The 19144-nt window shown below is 44.5% G+C and overlaps 1 protein-coding gene across 2 annotated transcripts in view; it reads right to left on the bottom strand.

Annotated features, from left to right (window-relative positions):
• Positions 1–19144, bottom strand: part of JAKMIP2 (janus kinase and microtubule interacting protein 2) — a 562748-nt gene that overhangs the window by 168924 nt on the left and 374680 nt on the right. For both annotated transcript variants that reach the window (XM_069652427.1, XM_069652428.1), the window contains exon 10: positions 11561–11680. In XM_069652427.1, coding sequence (XP_069508528.1) covers positions 11561–11680 — 120 coding nt within the window. The remainder of the gene's footprint in view (positions 1–11560; positions 11681–19144) is intronic.

Below are 19144 nucleotides of genomic sequence, written 5' to 3'. Positions count from 1 at the left end.
AAACATTTCAGGTGAAAGTGTTTTTTTCAAGCATTTTTAAACCCACAATAACGTGCTGCTATAGACATATCTACATCTAAATAATTTGAATGGGCAAGGGCACCACCCTAACCCAATCTCAATGTGCTCATAGGGCTCAATTCTGAACATGGAGTTAAGTACCGAAAAGGTCACAGAAAGCGTTAGCAACCTTTTTGGTACTTAACACCTATTTTGAAGGTGGCGCATTGTTCTGAAGTCGGAACGAATGCACCATTTTCGAAATGTATCTGCCGGTTGCTTGGATGGCCGATAACCAACCTGGCAACCAGCACTTTCGGTATGCAGCATTTTGCATGCCGATTCCCGTGGCACTCCTCCAGTTTTACACATGGCACAAAGTGGCGCACAAGTACAGCACCACTTTGGTGTGGCTGCTGACTAGGAATGCAACATGAAACAGTGTTCCTTATTTCAAAAGATTTCTCATGTTGAGAAATCTCATGTTGATATATACCTTATATGACTTATCTCATGAGGTATGACTTAATCCAGACACACGAGGCAGGAAATAGTCCTCCACAAATGATCATTACTTGTGATCTCGGCAGCACTTGCGTAAAATTAAAAGGCCCTCGTTATTTTACGAAAAATGCTGCTGAGATTTTTCAATTTGCCCGTTCTACACAGAAACAGGTGGATTGAAGGCAGTGCACTGTTGTGCACTGCAATAACCCCCAGGCCCACTTGAGAATAACTGGTGGTCAAGAAAAGTCACAGTGTAGCATGCTGTTTAGCATGCTTACTGCGCCTACATGAGAATTGGGACATTAGAGTTTCAAGCACAGAAACGTAACTCCATGGCATGTATTTGTTTTTAGGAGCAGTTGCAAATATCCCTATTGTCACTTTCACATATATTTTTATGTAACACATATAAGAAGACATAATCAAGAAAAATATAATTACAAATTAGTTGAAGCACCAATTTACCTTTCACTGCATTAGGAATCAATCTAATAAATGAAAACTGTTCAATAACCAGTCATCAGATAAAAAAATTATATATAATCTGTTTATGCATTATAAAATAATAAGACATTCAATCGCTCACACGACCTCAACATGGCCAACTGCCGGCCAAGTTACAAACATCTAATTTATCAGCAAGATCTTGGAAAAAGTAGTCGCTACACTACTACTTGCCAGAATCGAACTCCAACCCCTACACAACTATCAGTCGGGGTTCCACCCCAAAAGAAGCATAAAGACAGCCACTTTCTGGTGATGGACAGTGGCCTTTAAATCATTGATAAGGGTGACTCATGCCTCCTCGTCCTAATTGACCTATAGGCTGAATTTGATATCGTCAACCTCCACATTCTCTTATTTCCTTGCTCACTAAAAGGATGGGTTTCAATGGCACTGTCCTGAATTGGTTTACCTCCTAACTCTCGGACAGACACCAGGCCGTCCTAATGAATACTTTGTGTTCTAATTGACAAGTATCCTGCAGAGTCACCCAAGGCTCAATCCTCGCACCTATACCATTCAATCATTACAAAAAGCCCCTGGGCATGCTCTTCAAACATCCCGATATAGCCATCCAACAATACATGGATGGTAATACATGAGAGTAAAATGTCCAAAGGACATCAGTTATCTCTGTGATAACATACCAATCATCAGGTCCTGGATGTCGACTGCCTACGTCAAACATAACCCCTAGAAGACCAAATTCATCATCAGCCTTATTAAACAAGAACTCGTCCAACAATGGCTCAACAATATGCTCATAGAAGGATTTGACTTGCAACATCTCCCATTCAGCACAGTACTTAGGCTTCTCCATCGAAAGCAGCCTGTCCTTTCAGAAAGACATAGCCAAATCAACCCAAACAGCCTGGCTCCAAACAACCACCTTTCTCAAAACCAAACCCCTCATCCCACCGCAGGACTTCCAGACTGTGATGCAGGCTCTTGTGACCTTGCACATTGATGGGGGGAATGCCATACTGATGATGCCTCAAGCCACTCACGGGGCACCCCTTAAAGCAGTCCACCACATCGGGGGACACCTTATGATGGTGCATGGAAATTTGACCAAATCATCCCATTCTACGCGAACCAGACAAGCTTCTATTCCAAGCCAGGATAGTGTTCAATACTGCATATATTATGTACAAAGCAGTCACAAGTAGCACAATAGCGTACCTGGCAGTTAAGCACACATTTCTCACACAGCAAATCGACTAATTGGCTCGAATTTTAACTCACTCCTTAAGAGGAACCGCAAACCATCCCTTTCTGGCTACGTGCCCTAGCCCTCTGGAAATTTATCCTGGTATCGAATTGGAATGGTCCCATAATCTCCTATTCATAGCTCTCAAAATGTGTCTTTTTAACAATACCTGACCAAGGACTAATCCCAACAGACCCTCGATAATGCATGGACAGCAACTTAAAGTACTCAGGGTTAAAAGATGCCAGCCAAAATGCTGGCTACCCATTCCCTGCTTAGTCCTCCACTGCTCTCAAGTTGCTATGATCCTGTAAATCAATGTATCTCACTCGCACTCTACCGAGCCCCAAAAAATGGTGCAGGGGCCTTGTAACAGGTAGAGGGGATCTTGTCGTTTAAAGGAATGGTTCGGTCAGAAAATATTATTGTCCCTATGGTTCGGCCATGTGCTTTTAACCATAATTCGATTGATCGTACAAACATTTCCTATGCACCTTACCCAAGTTTTCGTCTCTTGAACACAAGCAAAATCAGGCAGCAGGGCGCGGCCATCTTGTGATAATCTTATCACTTTCCGCATTGCCCTCGGTGACCAGCGTTTGCGGCACTAAATCATATCCCCCGCCCCTGAGCCTGACATCACTAGACGCGTACTGCCCATTTCACAATGCCAAAGCGTGTTTCGTGTCAACATTCTCTGTGCCTCAGCTAATGACGTGCCGCCATGGAAACGGCAGGAAGCCTCTTTCCTCGACAAGTATAAACAGAGCATTTCACAACACACAACAGCAGATTTTCTTTTCCATTCCTCTCGCTGTATTTCTTGGAGTATTCTGTGACTCGTTTCTGTGCTCTGGTCAGCTACCTTCGTTGCTTGTAGCCCGTGTAAACAGATACCCGTACGACCGCTATAAATTATTTTCATTTCTTTACCACACAATGGCAACAATAATGCCCTACCTGTACGAGCCCGAGTATTCCAAGGAGGAATTACTGGAAAGAGCAAGCTCTGTAAACGATGGGGATTTGGACAACAGTTGGGCCGACGTTTCAACAGATGAAGAGCCTGGGCCTAGTCGCATGGACAGTGTTTCCACCTGGTGTACCTGCAATCGGTGTGCACTAATGCCAACCGAGGTGGAGAACTGCTGCTGCCGAGAAAACTCTGGATGCTTGTCCTACACATTTCAAGGCGATCCACAGCCGCAATGCGTTACCGAGCTGCCAGACTTCACGTCAGTCTCTCTCACACGGTCCGTGTTGAGGATTTTGATGGTGCTTATGCACAAACTTCGCGCAACAGTTTGCCCTCGTAATCCGAGTAACGAGTAAGTGTAGTCTGGTTGTGATGTCAGTTAGGCCACTACTATTTCACGGTTGTCCCCTATAGTCTCGTAACTTCAAGATATCATTGTCATATCCGTTTAGTCTTGCAATTCTCTAGTAATAGTCGCATAAAAGTCCTTCAATATTGTGCAGTGTTAGTTAGCATTTGTCCTGGCAAAAATGCCATTACATACAAGAATTGTCATTGACAACTAAGGTTTAATACACTTATCTTGGTCACTTAAAAACAGATTGTATCTTTCTCTTTCATAGGTGGTACCGGCTGGTGGCCTATCGTTCATACACATGGTGGCTTCATGGGAGGCTTGGACACCGCGTTCGACGAGTAATACGCGCCTGTGTTGTTGGCACCATTAGACAAACTTTCCCCAGCGACAGTGGTCAGTACAGAGGATTTTCCCTCGCTGAGCTGCAACCAGACCTTTACAATGTCTAGTATTTTTATGCCATCAAAATAAGAAACCACATAAAACACAACATATTTTTTATCAATGGTTGTTTCAGTTTTTAAGTGAATCAAGTGTGTCTCCATTCAGCATTCTGCACGCCTCCGGGCCCATCCATCCCACCCCCCACTATCAAAGGCAGTTCGCACCAGCAGATGTGCGCTGCCATGGTGTGCTGTCAGGGGCGCGAACGGCCAAGGTGCCAAACAACGTGTACACTTCAAAAGGTATCCCACGCCCAGGGGCCATTGCTCACATGGCCTCCTCAGACCCCGTGTCTCGAGGCAGGCCTCCCCTGAAGCAGACCGTGTCCCTGCAATCCACATAAGTGTGTCTCCATTCAGCAGTGTTCCGGTGCCTTGTCTGCACGCCTCCCGGCCCATCCTTCCCACCCCCCACTATCAAAGGCAGTTCGCACCAGTAGATGTGCGCTGCCATGGGGTGCTGTTAGGGGCGCGAACGGCCAAGGTGCCAAACAACGTGTACACTTCAAAAGGTATCCCATGCCCAGGGGACATTGCTCACATGGCCTCCTCAGACCTCGCGTCTCCAGTCAGGCCTCCCCTGAAGCAGACCGTGTCCCTGCAATCCACATAAGTGTGTCTCCATTCAGCAGTGTTCCGGTGCCTTGTCTGCACGCCTCCCAGCCCATCCATCCCACCCCCCACTATCAAAGGCAGTTCGCACCAGTAGATGTGTGCTGCCATGAGGTGCTGTCAGGGGCGTGAACGGCCAAGGTGCCAAACAACATGTACACTTCAAAAGGTATCCCACGCCCAGGGGCCATTGCTCACATGGCCTTCTCAGACCCTGTGCCTCCAGGCAGGCCTCCCCTGAAGCAGGCCGCTCCCCTGCAATGTACATAATACCATGACATATACACATCATTCATTCACAAACACACCCCTTTTTGTTATTCTTTATAAACCACTGGATATTGACCATGAGAACATCTTTGAGCACTGCAAGTCAACTTGTGAACGTGCTACTCTGTGACCGCTTCGAGTGAACTTGTCAGTGTGCTACCTGTGAACATCTCCCTGTTCTCCTGCCACTAATTACTCTGCTTGCTGAATCCAACTGTTCGTTGGTCAAGGTAAGGGCATGTATCCTAATCGTATCTCCTTCATTTGTAAATTTATATCTATTCCAAAGTATCGAATTCCGTAGTGCTATGTTAATTTGTATCATTGCTATTGACTTGAGTTTCTTTTGTTATGTTATCGATATATCAATTTTTATCAGTGTCAATTGGCATCGTATTACATCCTTCGCGGACCGTGTCTATAATATAAGCATGTTTCCTTTTCATGCACGATAGTCGTTCAAGGGACAAGTTACATGTTCTGATTTTCAACACAACAATGAATCGTTTCTGCAATTTATCCCATAATACAGCCGCACACGCTGCACTGGTTTTGCTGTGGTGCCCAAAAGAAAGCGTGCAATGAACGATGTATGGTCCATTGAATTCTTTCTCACATGTTTATGCAAAATAATTTTCTGATAATGTTGACCTTTATTTTGCAGAATTTACAACAATGCCTTCATCTTCTATTTTCGGTTGCCCTTCGAAGACCCATGACAAATCCGAAGGCATTTCAATGCATGTATTCCCTAAGACTGTTGATCGAATAAGTGAATGGGTCAGACGTTGTGGATATCCACTGGAAGAGCTTGAAAGTAGAGTCAAACAAGTCTTGGAGGACAAGAGGGGTCATCGATACCGCATCTGCAGCCTGCACTTCTCCCCGGATATGTACGACACATCCTTGTACACAAAGAGGAATCAACTGAGAACAACTCGGAAATTGCTCCCAAACGCTATTCCGACTTTATTCGTGAAAATGCCGCCACAGGTGAGTCACGCTTCCGAATTTAGCTTTACGTCTGTATTTTCGGTGTAAATGCCACTTATAGTACTTTCCATATTTATGTGATTGAATGGCTGTTGAAATGACTTTTTTGCTAAACATCAGTCCTTGTTTTGTAGAACCCACATAGAAAAATAATTTATGGGGACGGATAACTATGCTATATTATGCATTTCAATAAGTGTAATTTTCTCGTATTCGGTCTCCTTACATGCCATTTTGTAATGTTGGAATTTCTAAATCGAATAATACTTTCCCTTTACCACTCCATGACTATCCACCGAATATGAAGGAACAAGATTCAATATCCATGTCTTGCCTGGAGTCATCAACCACTTTGAGCATGTATCAGGTAATCTTACCTACCTATTCTGTTCCAGATTGGTTTTATGCACGGAATTCTAGATAATGTGATCATATTTTGCGCAATGTATCATTGCATTACACAATGTTTCTTTCCTACTTTACTGTTGATATGTACCTTTGTCGTCTTTCCAAATTGTGTGTCCCGTTTCCAATCTTTTCAACCTTACTAATGCAAGTACTGTGTTTCAGGGAGATGCTGAAGCATCCACTACAATCAGAACATCCCTCGTAGTAGATCCAGTGTCAGAGGTATGGGTCTTCATAGCTCAATAGGATGAGATAATCAGATCATCATATTTTCATATCCTGTAATTGTTTTACCGTGCCGGTGCTAACAGCAGGTTGCCGCCGGACCCGTAATGATTTACCGGCACCCGACTTCCCGGTTACACCGGGGGATTACAACCCCGGCGGCCTGGGAAGTCAGGTGCCGGCAAATGGTAAATCCCCATTTCCATAAAGTCCTATTGGACTCTATGGGAATGGGGACCACAGAAGCACCAGCACCGTTAATAACGATGCCAGTGCTTCAGTGAAAACTATGCAGGTGGGTGCCTTTCTGCCCAGCAGGTCTGACCTGCCGGGAAGGACGGCAACTGCCCGCAGAGCTGTAATATGCCGCCCTGGAAACAATGGTGCTGGTAAGCTTACCGGCACCGTTGTTTCCAGTCTGGCATAGTTGTAATGAGGTCCAATTTCTTTTTGAAGTGTTAGGGTCCCCTCAACCCCATGACATGTGCGTATGTGAGTATATGTTGAAAGGGCGCACACTTAAATGTATGGGTGGGTGCCTGGGTGTGTGTGCCTGTATGGTGAAAGGGTGCACATGTAAATGTACGGGTGACTGCCTGAGTGTGCCAATATGTTGAAAGAATGCACAGTTAAATGTATGGATGGCTGGGTGTGCGTGTGTGTATATGGTGAATGGTGTGTGCTTGCGTTCAGGGGCGCAACAAAACCTCCATTTTCGGGGGCTAACCCTTCAAATGTTGGGAGAGGGGCTAACTTCATGGGCGGTGGGGGAGGGGCACACTTATTTGTTTGGGGCATCTAATTTATTTACGCATTTTAATGAGACTATTCTAGTGCAGCTTCAATATTACAAGCAGTTAACTCTCTCCTTTAAGTTTGAAAACACCCACTTATGGACTGCTGTGAGAATGAGTGGTCTTCTGTTCCCTCTCTACCCTTCCAATCACTGCCCTGGCATTCAAATATTAAACCCACATCACGATTTCAATTGCCTAAAAAATTTGGCATTTGAATGCAGGTACTAACAGTGAAATGCTTTATGTTAGTAATTGCTGGGTTCTTGTTAACAGCGAAACCCAGGTGCCGTTTAACATCTGTGTCCTGTTCTGTCTACCAACTACTCTGAAGGTCAGCCAGGTCGAGTCAACATAGCCCAACATTTCCGGGGGGGAGTGCTGAATCCCAGTCAACTCAATGATTTTGCACCAATACTTGTGTTTAATGCCTGTATTACTTATTGGTAATCTTCATTACCCCTACCCCTATTCTTCCTCGTCCCAGTGTGTATGAGACAGTACTTGTGTATAGGTAGAGGTACATGGAGGTAATGCCTGACTTAGCTACCTGTACTCTGCATTACTCCTAATCCCACTCTTCCTCATCCCAGTACTTACCAATGAGGCAAGGAGCTTCAACCGTAAGCTCTGGGGCAAGGAAGAGGAGGTAATTCTGGGCCACGGAGCTAATTTCTGGAGGTTTGGGTTGGAGGTAGAGGGAATATGTGTGGGGGCAGGATTGTGCGTCAAGTCATAATGGCTGTCCATGTCCAGGCTAAGCAGGCATGATAGGTGATATTAGTGGCTAGAGAGGCAATTTGGTGCAGCCAGTCTAGTCATTCCTCAGTTTGGTATGACTTTTTTTAACTGGGCATTCCTGATAAAGCAGTCCTGCTAAGTGAATTGCCTGGCTAGACAGCCGTTTGGGTGCTGCCAGTCTAGCCGTTTCTTACTGCGGCATTGTATATTTTTCTTGGCATATGTGATCAAATTATATGATATAAGTCATTTTTAATGCGCCTGCACACAAGTGTTTCTAGGCGCGACAAGACAAAGGAGGGAAGATAGAGGGCGGACAAGACAAACGATCTTACTAGGCCTTGTGTCATTCAGATCGTGCAAGTGCGAGAACAAGAAGTGCAAGGGAAAAGGGAGGGGGAGTGCAAAGGACAGGGGAGGGAAAAACAGGGCAGCAATTCTCTGAGTAAGTGCAGCCATGGCAGCGTGGCTCTTGGTAGTGCAAGGAGGTTACAGTTACAGCCCCTAAGTGCATGGTAGGGACAGAGGCAGTGCAAGGGTGACTGATCAAGAAAGAGTCTGGACTCAGTGAGAGAGGAGAAGAGGAAGGTTTTGAGCTGCTTCTGGAACTTCAGGTGGTCCGTCTCAAGTTTGAGAGGGGCTGGGAGGCTATTCCAGAGCGAGGCACATGCAGAGGAGAGAGATCTACCCCCCACACTCTACCTGGAGAAGTGTCTAATCCTTAGTGAGTTGTAGGTAGGTGAGCAAAGGGCTCAAGAAGGAAGCTATTTTGGAAGAGAGTGTTGGATGTAGTGCGGGTCCCGGGCCTGCAAAGCCTGTGGACAGTGCAAAGGATCTTGAACTTGATACTTGCAGCAACTGGGAGCCAGTGGAGAGATTTCAGGGCTCGAGAGATATGATCCCTGGGCTTGAGTCCAAGGATAAGTCTTGCAGTCCTGTTCTGGATTAGTTGCAGTGGCTGGAGAGTAGAGGAAGGCAGATTGAGAAAGAGGCTGTAGCAGTAGATCAGCCTAGATAGAACCAGGGCTCTGGAGACAGTGATCTTCTGGGGGAAAGTGAGAAAGGGAAGAGTCCCTTTGAGGAAGAGCAGCTGGTAGTGGGACTTCTTGGCGATGTCCAAGATGTGAGGAGAGAAAGAGCGAGTGGAGTCAAAGATGACACCAGGGCTGTTTGCCTCAAAGGAAGGCGAAGGAAGAGGGCCCAAGGCGTGCAGCCAGAGTGAGAGACGGAAAGCAGGTTCAGGAGTCCAAATGAGAAGGATCTCCATTTTCTGACATTAAGGCAGAGATTGTTGGAGGCACACCAATCCTGAATCGCAGATTGACAGTCGGGAATGAGCAAGAGAGGAAAGGAGTCTGAGGGGAGCCTGAAGGAAAGCGGAGTGTCATCCTCATAACACTGAAAGTTAGAGGAGAATGTAGAGATCTGGTGGGTCAAAAAGGCCACATAGAGGTTAAAAAACCTACAGCGAGAGGATAGAACGGAGAGAATGGGACCAAGTTGGACATGGGAGGGGCAGTCCAAGAGGAAGGAGGTCAGCCACTCAAGGGCCTCATCCGTGATAGCTAGGTTCAGGATTGATCAGGATGTCATGGTTGACCGTGTCGAAAGCAGCCTAAAGATCAAGGAGGATGAGGACAGAAGGAATGCTGGAACCAACGTTAGAGAGCAAATCTTCACAGGTGTTCAGGCCAGCAGTTTCCGTGCCTCTGGCAGCTCTGAAGCCAGACTGATGGTCATGGAGACAACCAACAGATTTTGTGTGGAGAGTAAGCTGGGAGATGGCCAGTTTTTCTGACAGTTTGCCTAGGAAAGGGGTGATGGAGATTGAGCGATAGTTTGCCGGGCAGGCAGGATCGGCAGACGGCTCCTTGAGGAGTGGGTGCATAAGGGAGTGCTTAACGGAAGAGGGGGAACAATCCAGTGGCGAAAGAGTGATTACAGAAATCGGTCAAGGCTGGAGCGAGGGTGTGAATATGGTTCTTGACGGTTCTGGTGGAGCAGGAGAGCACCTGTTTGGAAGACACTTTCTTAGATCGGACTTGTCTAGAAACCTCGTCAGATGTTGTTAGAGAGAAAGAGGAGAAAGGAGGAAGAGATGTAGAGATGGCCAAAGGGGGTCCGAGAGAGAAAGAGGGAGAGGATGAGGAGATGGAGGACAGGATGTCATGAGTTTTAATGGAGAAGTGAGATGACAGAGCCATACAGAGGGCCTGGGAGGGAACAGGATAGGTAAAGACTGCAACAGGATTGAATAGTTCCTTTCAGATGTCAAAGAGTTTGCCTGTGTTGTTAGAGGCCACAGAGACACGGGCTTGAATGTGTGCTCTCTTCTTGATGAGTGTTATTGCTTCGATTGGCATTTTGGTGCAACCAGTCTAGATATGTCTGAATGTGGCCTGGCAAGCTTTACTATATTGTTATTACGTGTCTACACTGCTCTACATTGTGGAGCCAATTGGACATGTTTTCATTGTGGCATGGCATTTTTAATAGCAACGCATTCATGTTCCTGAGCACTGTTGGTGACTTGCATCTATTGGATTGGTGTTACCCTACAAAACAATTGCAAACACTCTGGCTTTTTAGCAAAATTTTCTCCGAAAGTGTGCTGTATATTATATTAAAACACATATTTATATCTTTCTCCTAGTGCAGTGTGCGGCATATCCCTTCAGTAGCACGTTTGTCCGTATTGCGCAAGTGTGATAATCTAGGCTGGCACAGAGTGTAGCGCGACCCTTGATATGTTGCTGAGTTGGGGGGCCCCCCTCAGCATGGCTCGCAGGGGGGCCCCCACATTTTGTGTTACGCCATTGTTCCATATGTGGTTTTCGGGAGTATGTAATTGTTCTCTTTATTTCAACAGACACATTTGTATGCGATAGAAATGTGGAATATTGGACCTGATTTCCATGTGCCTCCATGTATTGGTAGGCTTTCTATATATTGTCCATGGAATGTCACGATTTCATATTCACAGTGAGTGAGAAGCAAAGGTGTTTCTCTGGTGAGTTTCAGAATGAGCCAATCTGTGAGGAGTTAGGGATGGGTGTTGACGGGTGGAAAGGTTGAGCCTTGGGTGCTGTGGAGTATGGATGGACTCCTATGTGGGGCAGAGATGGGAAATGGTGGAGCTCAGTGCAGGTTGCAGCTCTCAGGTCAAGAATGGGGGAGGATTTTCAGGTGAGCAGCGGGCACATGATTTAGAGCAATGTAGGGTATACTTTCCTTTGGTGGAAAAGAACGAAAGTGTTGAGGTTAAGGCCTATACAATGAAAGTGTTCGGTCCCTGAAGATCTAACTTGATTACGGGCTTTTGAAGCAGATTATCAGTACTCACCTCTCTACCCAGTAAACACAAGGACATGCATGCATGACTCCCGGGTAGGCTCTTGTGGTCAGGGGCCACAGGCACTAAGAGGCTGAACATCTACACAAGCATGAAGTCTCAACTTACAATGTGGTGGAGCCATTGGGTAAATAATGTGCACTCGTGCATCTGTGCTCCAACCTTACCTCATCCAAGTCATCATCTGGAGTGGCCGGCGTCCGGTCAGTACGATATGATGCCACAGAGGAAGTTTCCGAATCCATGGAGTCATCATCATACCCAAAAACCGTGTCCACGAGATGCCTCTGAAAGAGAAGAGAGAAAGAGAGAGTGTGATGGGAGCTGAGGCTCGTCATTCAGTGGGCAGGGCTCAATTGGAGGATACACGTGGTTGGATGGAGTCTGCCCACTTTTTTCTGAGGGTGGATGCTGATCACCGGGTGCTTTTGAGGCCTATAGTAAAAATGAATCATTTAGTCGGGTTCATTTAGTTGAATTAACGGTTTTGTTTGTGTTTGTGAAAACTGACGATGCTGGAATCCAAACCGCAGTCACCAGATTCCTACGCACTGCAATTCCACATAAAACCACAGAAAAAAAAGTAAAATGTCTAACATTGAAATTTTGCCTATTTTGGTAAACATTCTTGGGGTTAAAAGGAGCTCATCTGTCATACTTTGCCAGCAACAATATAAGGAAATATCCACTCTCTGGCTTTTTTTCATGTGAGGATGATTTTCTAAAAGGGCAGTGCTCGTTCTTGCTGTGCACTTTCTTCCATTGGGCAAGGACGACTGAAGGAAATGTGCAAATTTCACTATAAGATGTGGACATTTCCAGTGACTTTGCTGTCCATTGATATTAATGAATTCCCCCCACTATTTTAGGACTTGCGTTGCAAAGAGGGCTGTGCAAAACCTGCACAATCTACCACTACACTGCATGAAACAAGAGTGCGTCCTATAAGTGGAACAGATGCAGCATCGGGAGACTTCGATCCCCTTGTGCTGAGTGAAGTTTCAATTAACATGTCAAAGCGTAGCAACTTCACTGAATCAGGTGGCTCAATAAGTAATTAGAACCTATCAGTGAGTGCACATTTCGCTCTACGACTGCAATGGGTTCCTTCCATTGCGTGAGTCTACAGATGGATATTGTTTGACTTCACAGGAGAGGGAACAAAAACTGAGAAACACGTCAATTAGCGTAAGGAATCTGTGGTAGCTGTGTCTGTTCGTGGTTTGGAATAGGAATGTGGAATGTGGGGTTGGTTGGTGTTCGGCAGTTGGTGAGGGAGACGGCCCGAGCAGTGGATGCTCTGTGTGCCATCCATCAGTTGTGGGGTATATAAGTCAATAAAGGACTTACCTCTGTTCCGCCTCCTTTGTCGGTTACTTCAGAATCTACCACCACCTACCTAGACACAGCTTCCTTTTTTATATTTAAAACAGAAGACTGTTCAGTGAAATATTGTTCACTATTTCATACTATAGGGATATTAGCTACTGAGTCTTTGTCAAAAGCAAAATTGCTAAGTTGCTTGAACTACAGCACATAATATAGCGATAAACACTACATTAGGGTATGGGCAGGCCTGATAACACCCACAAGCCCGAGTCCCTTGAGTGCTCAGAGCTGGTCTTTCGTTTTTTTGTTTTGTTAGGGAGATCAGTCCGTCTCATTTAGCATGTGCCCAATCTCCGTAGAAAGAACATCCAAACAAAGATGGACAGAAATGAAACAGTAAAGGGACTATATCCCTAAACTATTTCCACTGCCCTAGAAGCCCTAATGAGGAATCGATGGCCCTCAATGGATGTGAGCAAGTAAGTAGGGCTGGTGGGGAAGGAGTACGACTGGGGCAGAGGGCATGCATTTATGGGTCTGGCGATAGAAGGATCCTCAGGCAGAGTACAAGAGAACAAATAAATAGCAGACTTGGTTGAGAGATACAGGAGGCCAGGAGAGAATGCGGGCAATTGCTGGTGGAGTCTGCCCACAATCCCAGCTTTATGGTTGGCCATCCCCTTTTCCCCTGGGTGCTAATTCATTCTATATTTGGCACACTTGGCATATGGGAAAGTGCTCAACACCGAGTGTGAGTTGAAATAAGAGGATGCAGACTTAAAATGGTTACCCTTAAAAACGCTAAGAATCTATCGTTTAGCTAAGTGGAGTATTTTATTTTATATTCATTGCTAAGGTTTGTTAGATCGCGAACCAGACCCCAGAGAGCTTCATAGCACTGCACAATGTTCAAGAGTGAGCAGAGAAAAAGCAGACACTGTTAAGAAAAGTTTGGTCAAACACAATATAGCCACAATTACAATGATGCTCTAGAAGGATTACAAAAAGCATACTCCCAGACACACTTTAAAGAGTACATTTTGTCTGAACCTAATGTAGAGCAATACATGGATTGTGTAAATAGCGGCAACATTATCGAACTCTCTTCCAGTAGCCCTTAGAGCAGAACCATCCTTCTTTTGCTTTAGGAAAGATTGAAAAAACTGTCTCCTTACACAGGAGGTGTCATAATGGATTCTGAATCATGTTACCCTGTATTTGTCTGTCAACTTGATTATCCTGTTACCCTGTATTTGTATGACAACCTAATTATACCTGTGATGCAACTGTAACAAGCTCATGCACTGCTCTCTTACCTGTTTGTCGTTAATGAACAATGTGTAACCATACGTAATGCGCCCAGATACCTGAGGGTTAGGTGTGCTATATAAATAAACAAATAAATAAATAAATAAATAAATACAGTAAAAGCTTTATAATGCCACATAACCAAATATGTTGGATAGCCGAATTCCGGTTATGTGGGTGGCAGAGAGCCCAAAAAAGGGGCAAAAAAGCCCTTTTGCTTGGTTAACTGGCTTGGCGTTCCTGGGTAGCAAATGCCACTGCTACTGGCAAGGGGAGATGCGGTTCACTAGAATGTTCTTGTTAGTGAAGTGCCAGATAACGCAACTTTCACTGTAGTTCATTTGCAAGTAGGCGTGAGAGGATTAGAAACTACACCGCCTTGGAATAACTATAAGAAAGGGTGAAGACGTACCCTTAACACCATCACCTAACTTCAGACATGCTATATTCAGTGCTCGCCTTTCATCTATATCATGGATTGCACACAACTGGGTTGGTGGTGATGGCAGAAGATGAGGTTAGTGATGGGTGGTGTGGTGAAGACCCTTCCTACAGGTAAGTGAGCAGTGACTGCTGCGAGAAAGGTGAGGCACTGCGTGTCATGTACAGAGTCTGTCTGTGTGGGAATTACACCCAGGTGTATGGCCTGGCGTCAAGCCTATGAGGGAATGGGCCAAGGTACTGAAGAAGCTGAAAGGTATGCGTGACTGTTCCCAGCATAGGTCTTTAGACCAAGCTGGAAAAGAGGGTGGTTAGGCAAGCATGATACTGTGGCAAAGAAAGAGGATGGTAAAATGAGAGGCGTTCCCATCAATGGTTTCGGCAAGTTCATAGCGGGGGTGGGAGGAGTTTAGCGAGGAGAGGAAGTAGGTTTATGGTGATGGGTGGGAGCTTAGCGGCGCTCTAGAGGAAACAGGGTGGAGATTTCTTCATAGGCCAAGAAATAGTTTGCAATCTCACCGTCAGGCATCTGGGATCATGGTACAGTTGGATAGTGCCTGTGAGATATTTGTTTAAAAAATACTTGTTGGTCTTTTTGTAAGGAAAAAAGGGATGGGCTATATAGAGCAGCTCTGGATGAAGAGTTGCAAATGTTAGTGGTATTTCCTGAGAAGGCTTGTGAGAAAGTTGAAGTTTTTTGAAGAGGGGGTTTTACAAAAAATATTCTAGGTCGCTACGGAAATCCTATGACCCGCCCGAGAGCAAGAGTTTATCTGCTTCGTATCTGGTAGTGTTGAAATAAATAGCATTCTAGGGAAGGCATTTGATCCTGAACACAACCTCCTGGCTATTGAATACTCACGTTGACCGAATAAGACTGAAGTGATATGTGTGAAGCACGTTAGTAGAACGTTTCTCGTGTTTAGCCTTTATTTATTTATTCATTTATGCAGCACACAAAAACTCAAAAGGCATCGAGACGCTTCAGAGGGTAGCGCGTCATTCTACTGCTACAGAGATTTCACAGAGCCACTGTGATACGGATGGGGGCTGCAGTACTAGGCAGCCATGGCAACTTGGCAGAAAGATGAAGACCACGAACAGCAATGCCCAATAGAGGATTGACGCCGAAAGCGGGGTCATAGAGATATCCCTCCTGTTAGCAGAGGAGCAGCACTCAGTAGATCGCAGAGAGAAGAATGATTGGAAGGACGCCCCATGGACACATGACCAGAAGTAGGAAATACCCACAGATGCACACAAGAGGTCGGTGATGCTGAGCAATGCAGAAAATGCCACATAAAAGGACCATAGTATTATGACCCCAATCCCTTGAACGCAGTAGGGCCTCGATCACAGTCCTGTTTAGAAATGCATCTCTTTGAACTACGCATGAATACAGAATTGGGGTTGAGATCCTTTTGCCATGGTTTTGGCATGCATGTCTAGGTGTAGCTTACTGTCTAGGATGAAACCCAAAGATGTGTATTGACCAAGGAGTGAAGCATACTTCTGTTTGTGTGTGTAGGTTAAGCTTCAAGTGGTGGAGAGATTCCATGTCAGGGTTTGTTCAAGGCAATTTTCCTCGTCGGTCATAACTTGTACTCCCGACACTGCTATGATGGATTTCCTATTCCCAATGAGGTTCATGAGGGATACCATGTGAATGTTAAACAGAAAAGGGGGCGGGGGAGAATTGGACCATGGGGGACTCCATATGCCAAGGGCACAGGCTGAGATGTGCAGTCTTCACTTTTTTCTATCTTGTAGCACTCTTGCAGACATGAGCAACCTGTTTGAGGATTTGGCTTTAAATGCGCATTTGGGAGACAAGGCTGGTGCTGTGCTACTCATGGCCCCCAACATAAAGCTCTGCAGGCAGATTAGGTAACATAGGAAAGGAGTCTTCAACTTCCATCAAGGTGGCCTAGTGAGTACTCTACAACTTGCAAAGTGGTTGTGTTAGTGCTGCAGCCATTTCTCAAACCTGATAGTGTGTTCGTTAGCAAGTTTGTTTTGCTTTGTAAATGTGCTCATTAATTGTGTGGTGACAGATTTCCTATAGCTTTACACAGGATATTATGTTCAGAAGACTCAGAATTGGATTGTTTCAGGAAGGTTTTATTGGGCCAGCCTTCAGGCTCTTTGGGATTCTCTTGGTTCCAGTGGAGTTGACAAACTTTTAAACACTTTTTTAACATTGTGCTTTTATATAGCAAAAAAACAAATTTTTTCAAATGAAATATATTGTAATTGTCCCAATTTTGAGATGTTCAAGGTTTAGGCTCTATCTATATTTGACACATACGCAGGTTGAATGTACCTCTTTTTTACAAACTGTACATGTACGTTTCGGACATGTTTATCCCATGACTAAGTTTGATGTGAGTTATATATATATATATATATATATAGTAAAAAAAAGAGGAGAGAGTGAACCGCACTCTCCACGGTCAAAAAGGACCAAAATCCGTGAGTAAACACACATAGCACAGCTCACGAAGAAAGTAAAGGTCTTAGAGTATTTAATGTGACCAAAAAATAAACAAAAAATACACAAAATACGGCTGGGGAGCAGCGGCAAAAACAGAGGCAGGATGCCAGGATGCACGACCCGCACACAACGCATTTCACACTCAACTGAGTGCTTGTTCACGTGAAGAGAGGAAGGACTAGAGCACTTTTATAATTTGACAAAAGAAGTGCTTTTACTATTTCCCTGCAACTACATGGGTACCTGGACAAATGGAGAAGGCCGCGGCCATATTGGAATGGAATCGTAAAAATGAACTGGATTAAAGGCCAAGTGGTGCCACAATAAAGAATGCAGTAAATGCATTAAAAAAATGGAAAACATGGCAAAATGACCATGAAATATAATCGGGAGCACGCCTTCCATGTGGGACAGGGCCATGGTTCCGGGGTACCACCAAATATAAACAACAGTAGTAGTACAAAATTGAAATCAATGATGTAGTCACACAGTCGAAAAAAATTAATTTACATATCCGCCCCTAATGAATAAAACCATTGAATAAAAATGGAAATAGACACACCGTCTAGCAACAACACTAAAGGATAAATGACATCAATCTGGAGCATCATAGAACATAGATATACAGGACTAATGCCGATGAATGAAGCATGATAGGATGTTAAAAAAAATTCTAGCAGTCAATGAGTGTGCAAAAATGCAAGATAAAAGTGACAATAACAATATGTGTAAACAAGGCAAGTAGCAGCATTCAGGCAAATGGAATAAAGTGCAAGTGCATGTAATTTAGCAGCATAGTTGTGTAGCGCAAGTGCGCTACAACGTGGTAGCAGTATACAAATCTAAAACAATGCAAAGGACACCATGATGACCCTGTTAAAATAGTAATAAAGTGCAAGTGCAAGCAGCATACTAATGTGCAAATATGCTGGGCCATTATTGCAGAGTCAAAAATTGCAACAATTGCAAAGTGGCGGCATCGTTAAAAAGAAACAATCGCAACCTCGAAAGATGTAATATACACGAGCCGGAATGATAACAAGGAACACATATAAAATCACACAGTACATGGCTGGCCAAAAAAGAAGATATTAATGTCAAAGATGCCCAGAGTCATAGAACCTACAAGGGTAATGGAAAGACGGAATAGCTAATATTAACAAAAATATGTTGGTGCAAAAGTACAAATGAAAAGAGGGGGATGACTGTGAAGCTGAAGGTGGGACCACAAGAATGGAAAAAAAAGGGGACAACTGAGAATAATAATAAAAGAACAATAAAGAGCTATGTCCAATCAAATTGTGCTGCAGCAGATAGACAAATAAACATACATAAATCTAATACAGAGAAAATAAATGTAAAAACACCAAGGATGCAAAATATGGAGAAAAACAGAAGCTGAAGCCACCAAAACCAAAAGAATAATCGAGATAAGTCAGCAAGAGGGAGGGAGTGACAAAAAATGAAAGTAAGAATGTCAGCCAGCCTCAAGTCCCGAGGAACGTCTAAAGCTCCTCATCAAGATTGTGTCCATTATGGAACTTGGTATCGAGGTCCAAAATGAATCGTGTCTCTAATTGTCTTAACTTTAAAACACGGTCTCCACCCATGGGAAGAATAGGGACGTGTGCCACTGCAAAAAAATTAAGCAAACTTGAGTCATTCGCATGTTCCTGCACGAATTGTTTAGCCATAGGGTACGCGGGATCAGAGTTTTTAATAGCCCTGGGATGCTGGAGAATCCTGAGTTTAAGCTTACAGGTGGTACTCCCGACGTACCACTTCCTGCAGGGGCATGTGAGAACATAGACAACGTAAGTAGTGTCACAATTGATGGAATAATTTATGATTTGCTTACTCTTTGTTACTGGATGCAAGTAAAATTTGCAGGGAGACGCGTGGGCACACGCTTTACATTTAGTACATTTGGTAAAGTCAATGGGGGAGACCGCCAGCCAATTGGAAGAGGGGGGACTTTTATCGATAGATGACAGAAAGCTGGAGACTAACTTCTCTCTAAGCGATGGTACTCTTTTGTAGTTATGGTAGGGCGTTTGGAAAGTACAGAGCATCAATCTTGATCCAAAGTTAAGACACGCCAATGTCGCTCAATGATCCTACGTACATTCTTGGAAGCATTATCGAAGGAGAGAATGAGTCTAGGTTCATCATCTGTAGC

The sequence above is a fragment of the Ambystoma mexicanum genome, chromosome 3p (assembly GCF_040938575.1).
Source record: "Ambystoma mexicanum isolate Mex_15411 chromosome 3p, UKY_AmexF1_1, whole genome shotgun sequence".
Classification (NCBI taxonomy): Eukaryota; Metazoa; Chordata; class Amphibia; order Caudata; family Ambystomatidae; genus Ambystoma; species Ambystoma mexicanum.
Note: the sequence above shows the minus strand (reverse complement) of the source record. Positions and strands in the feature narration are given on the sequence as shown.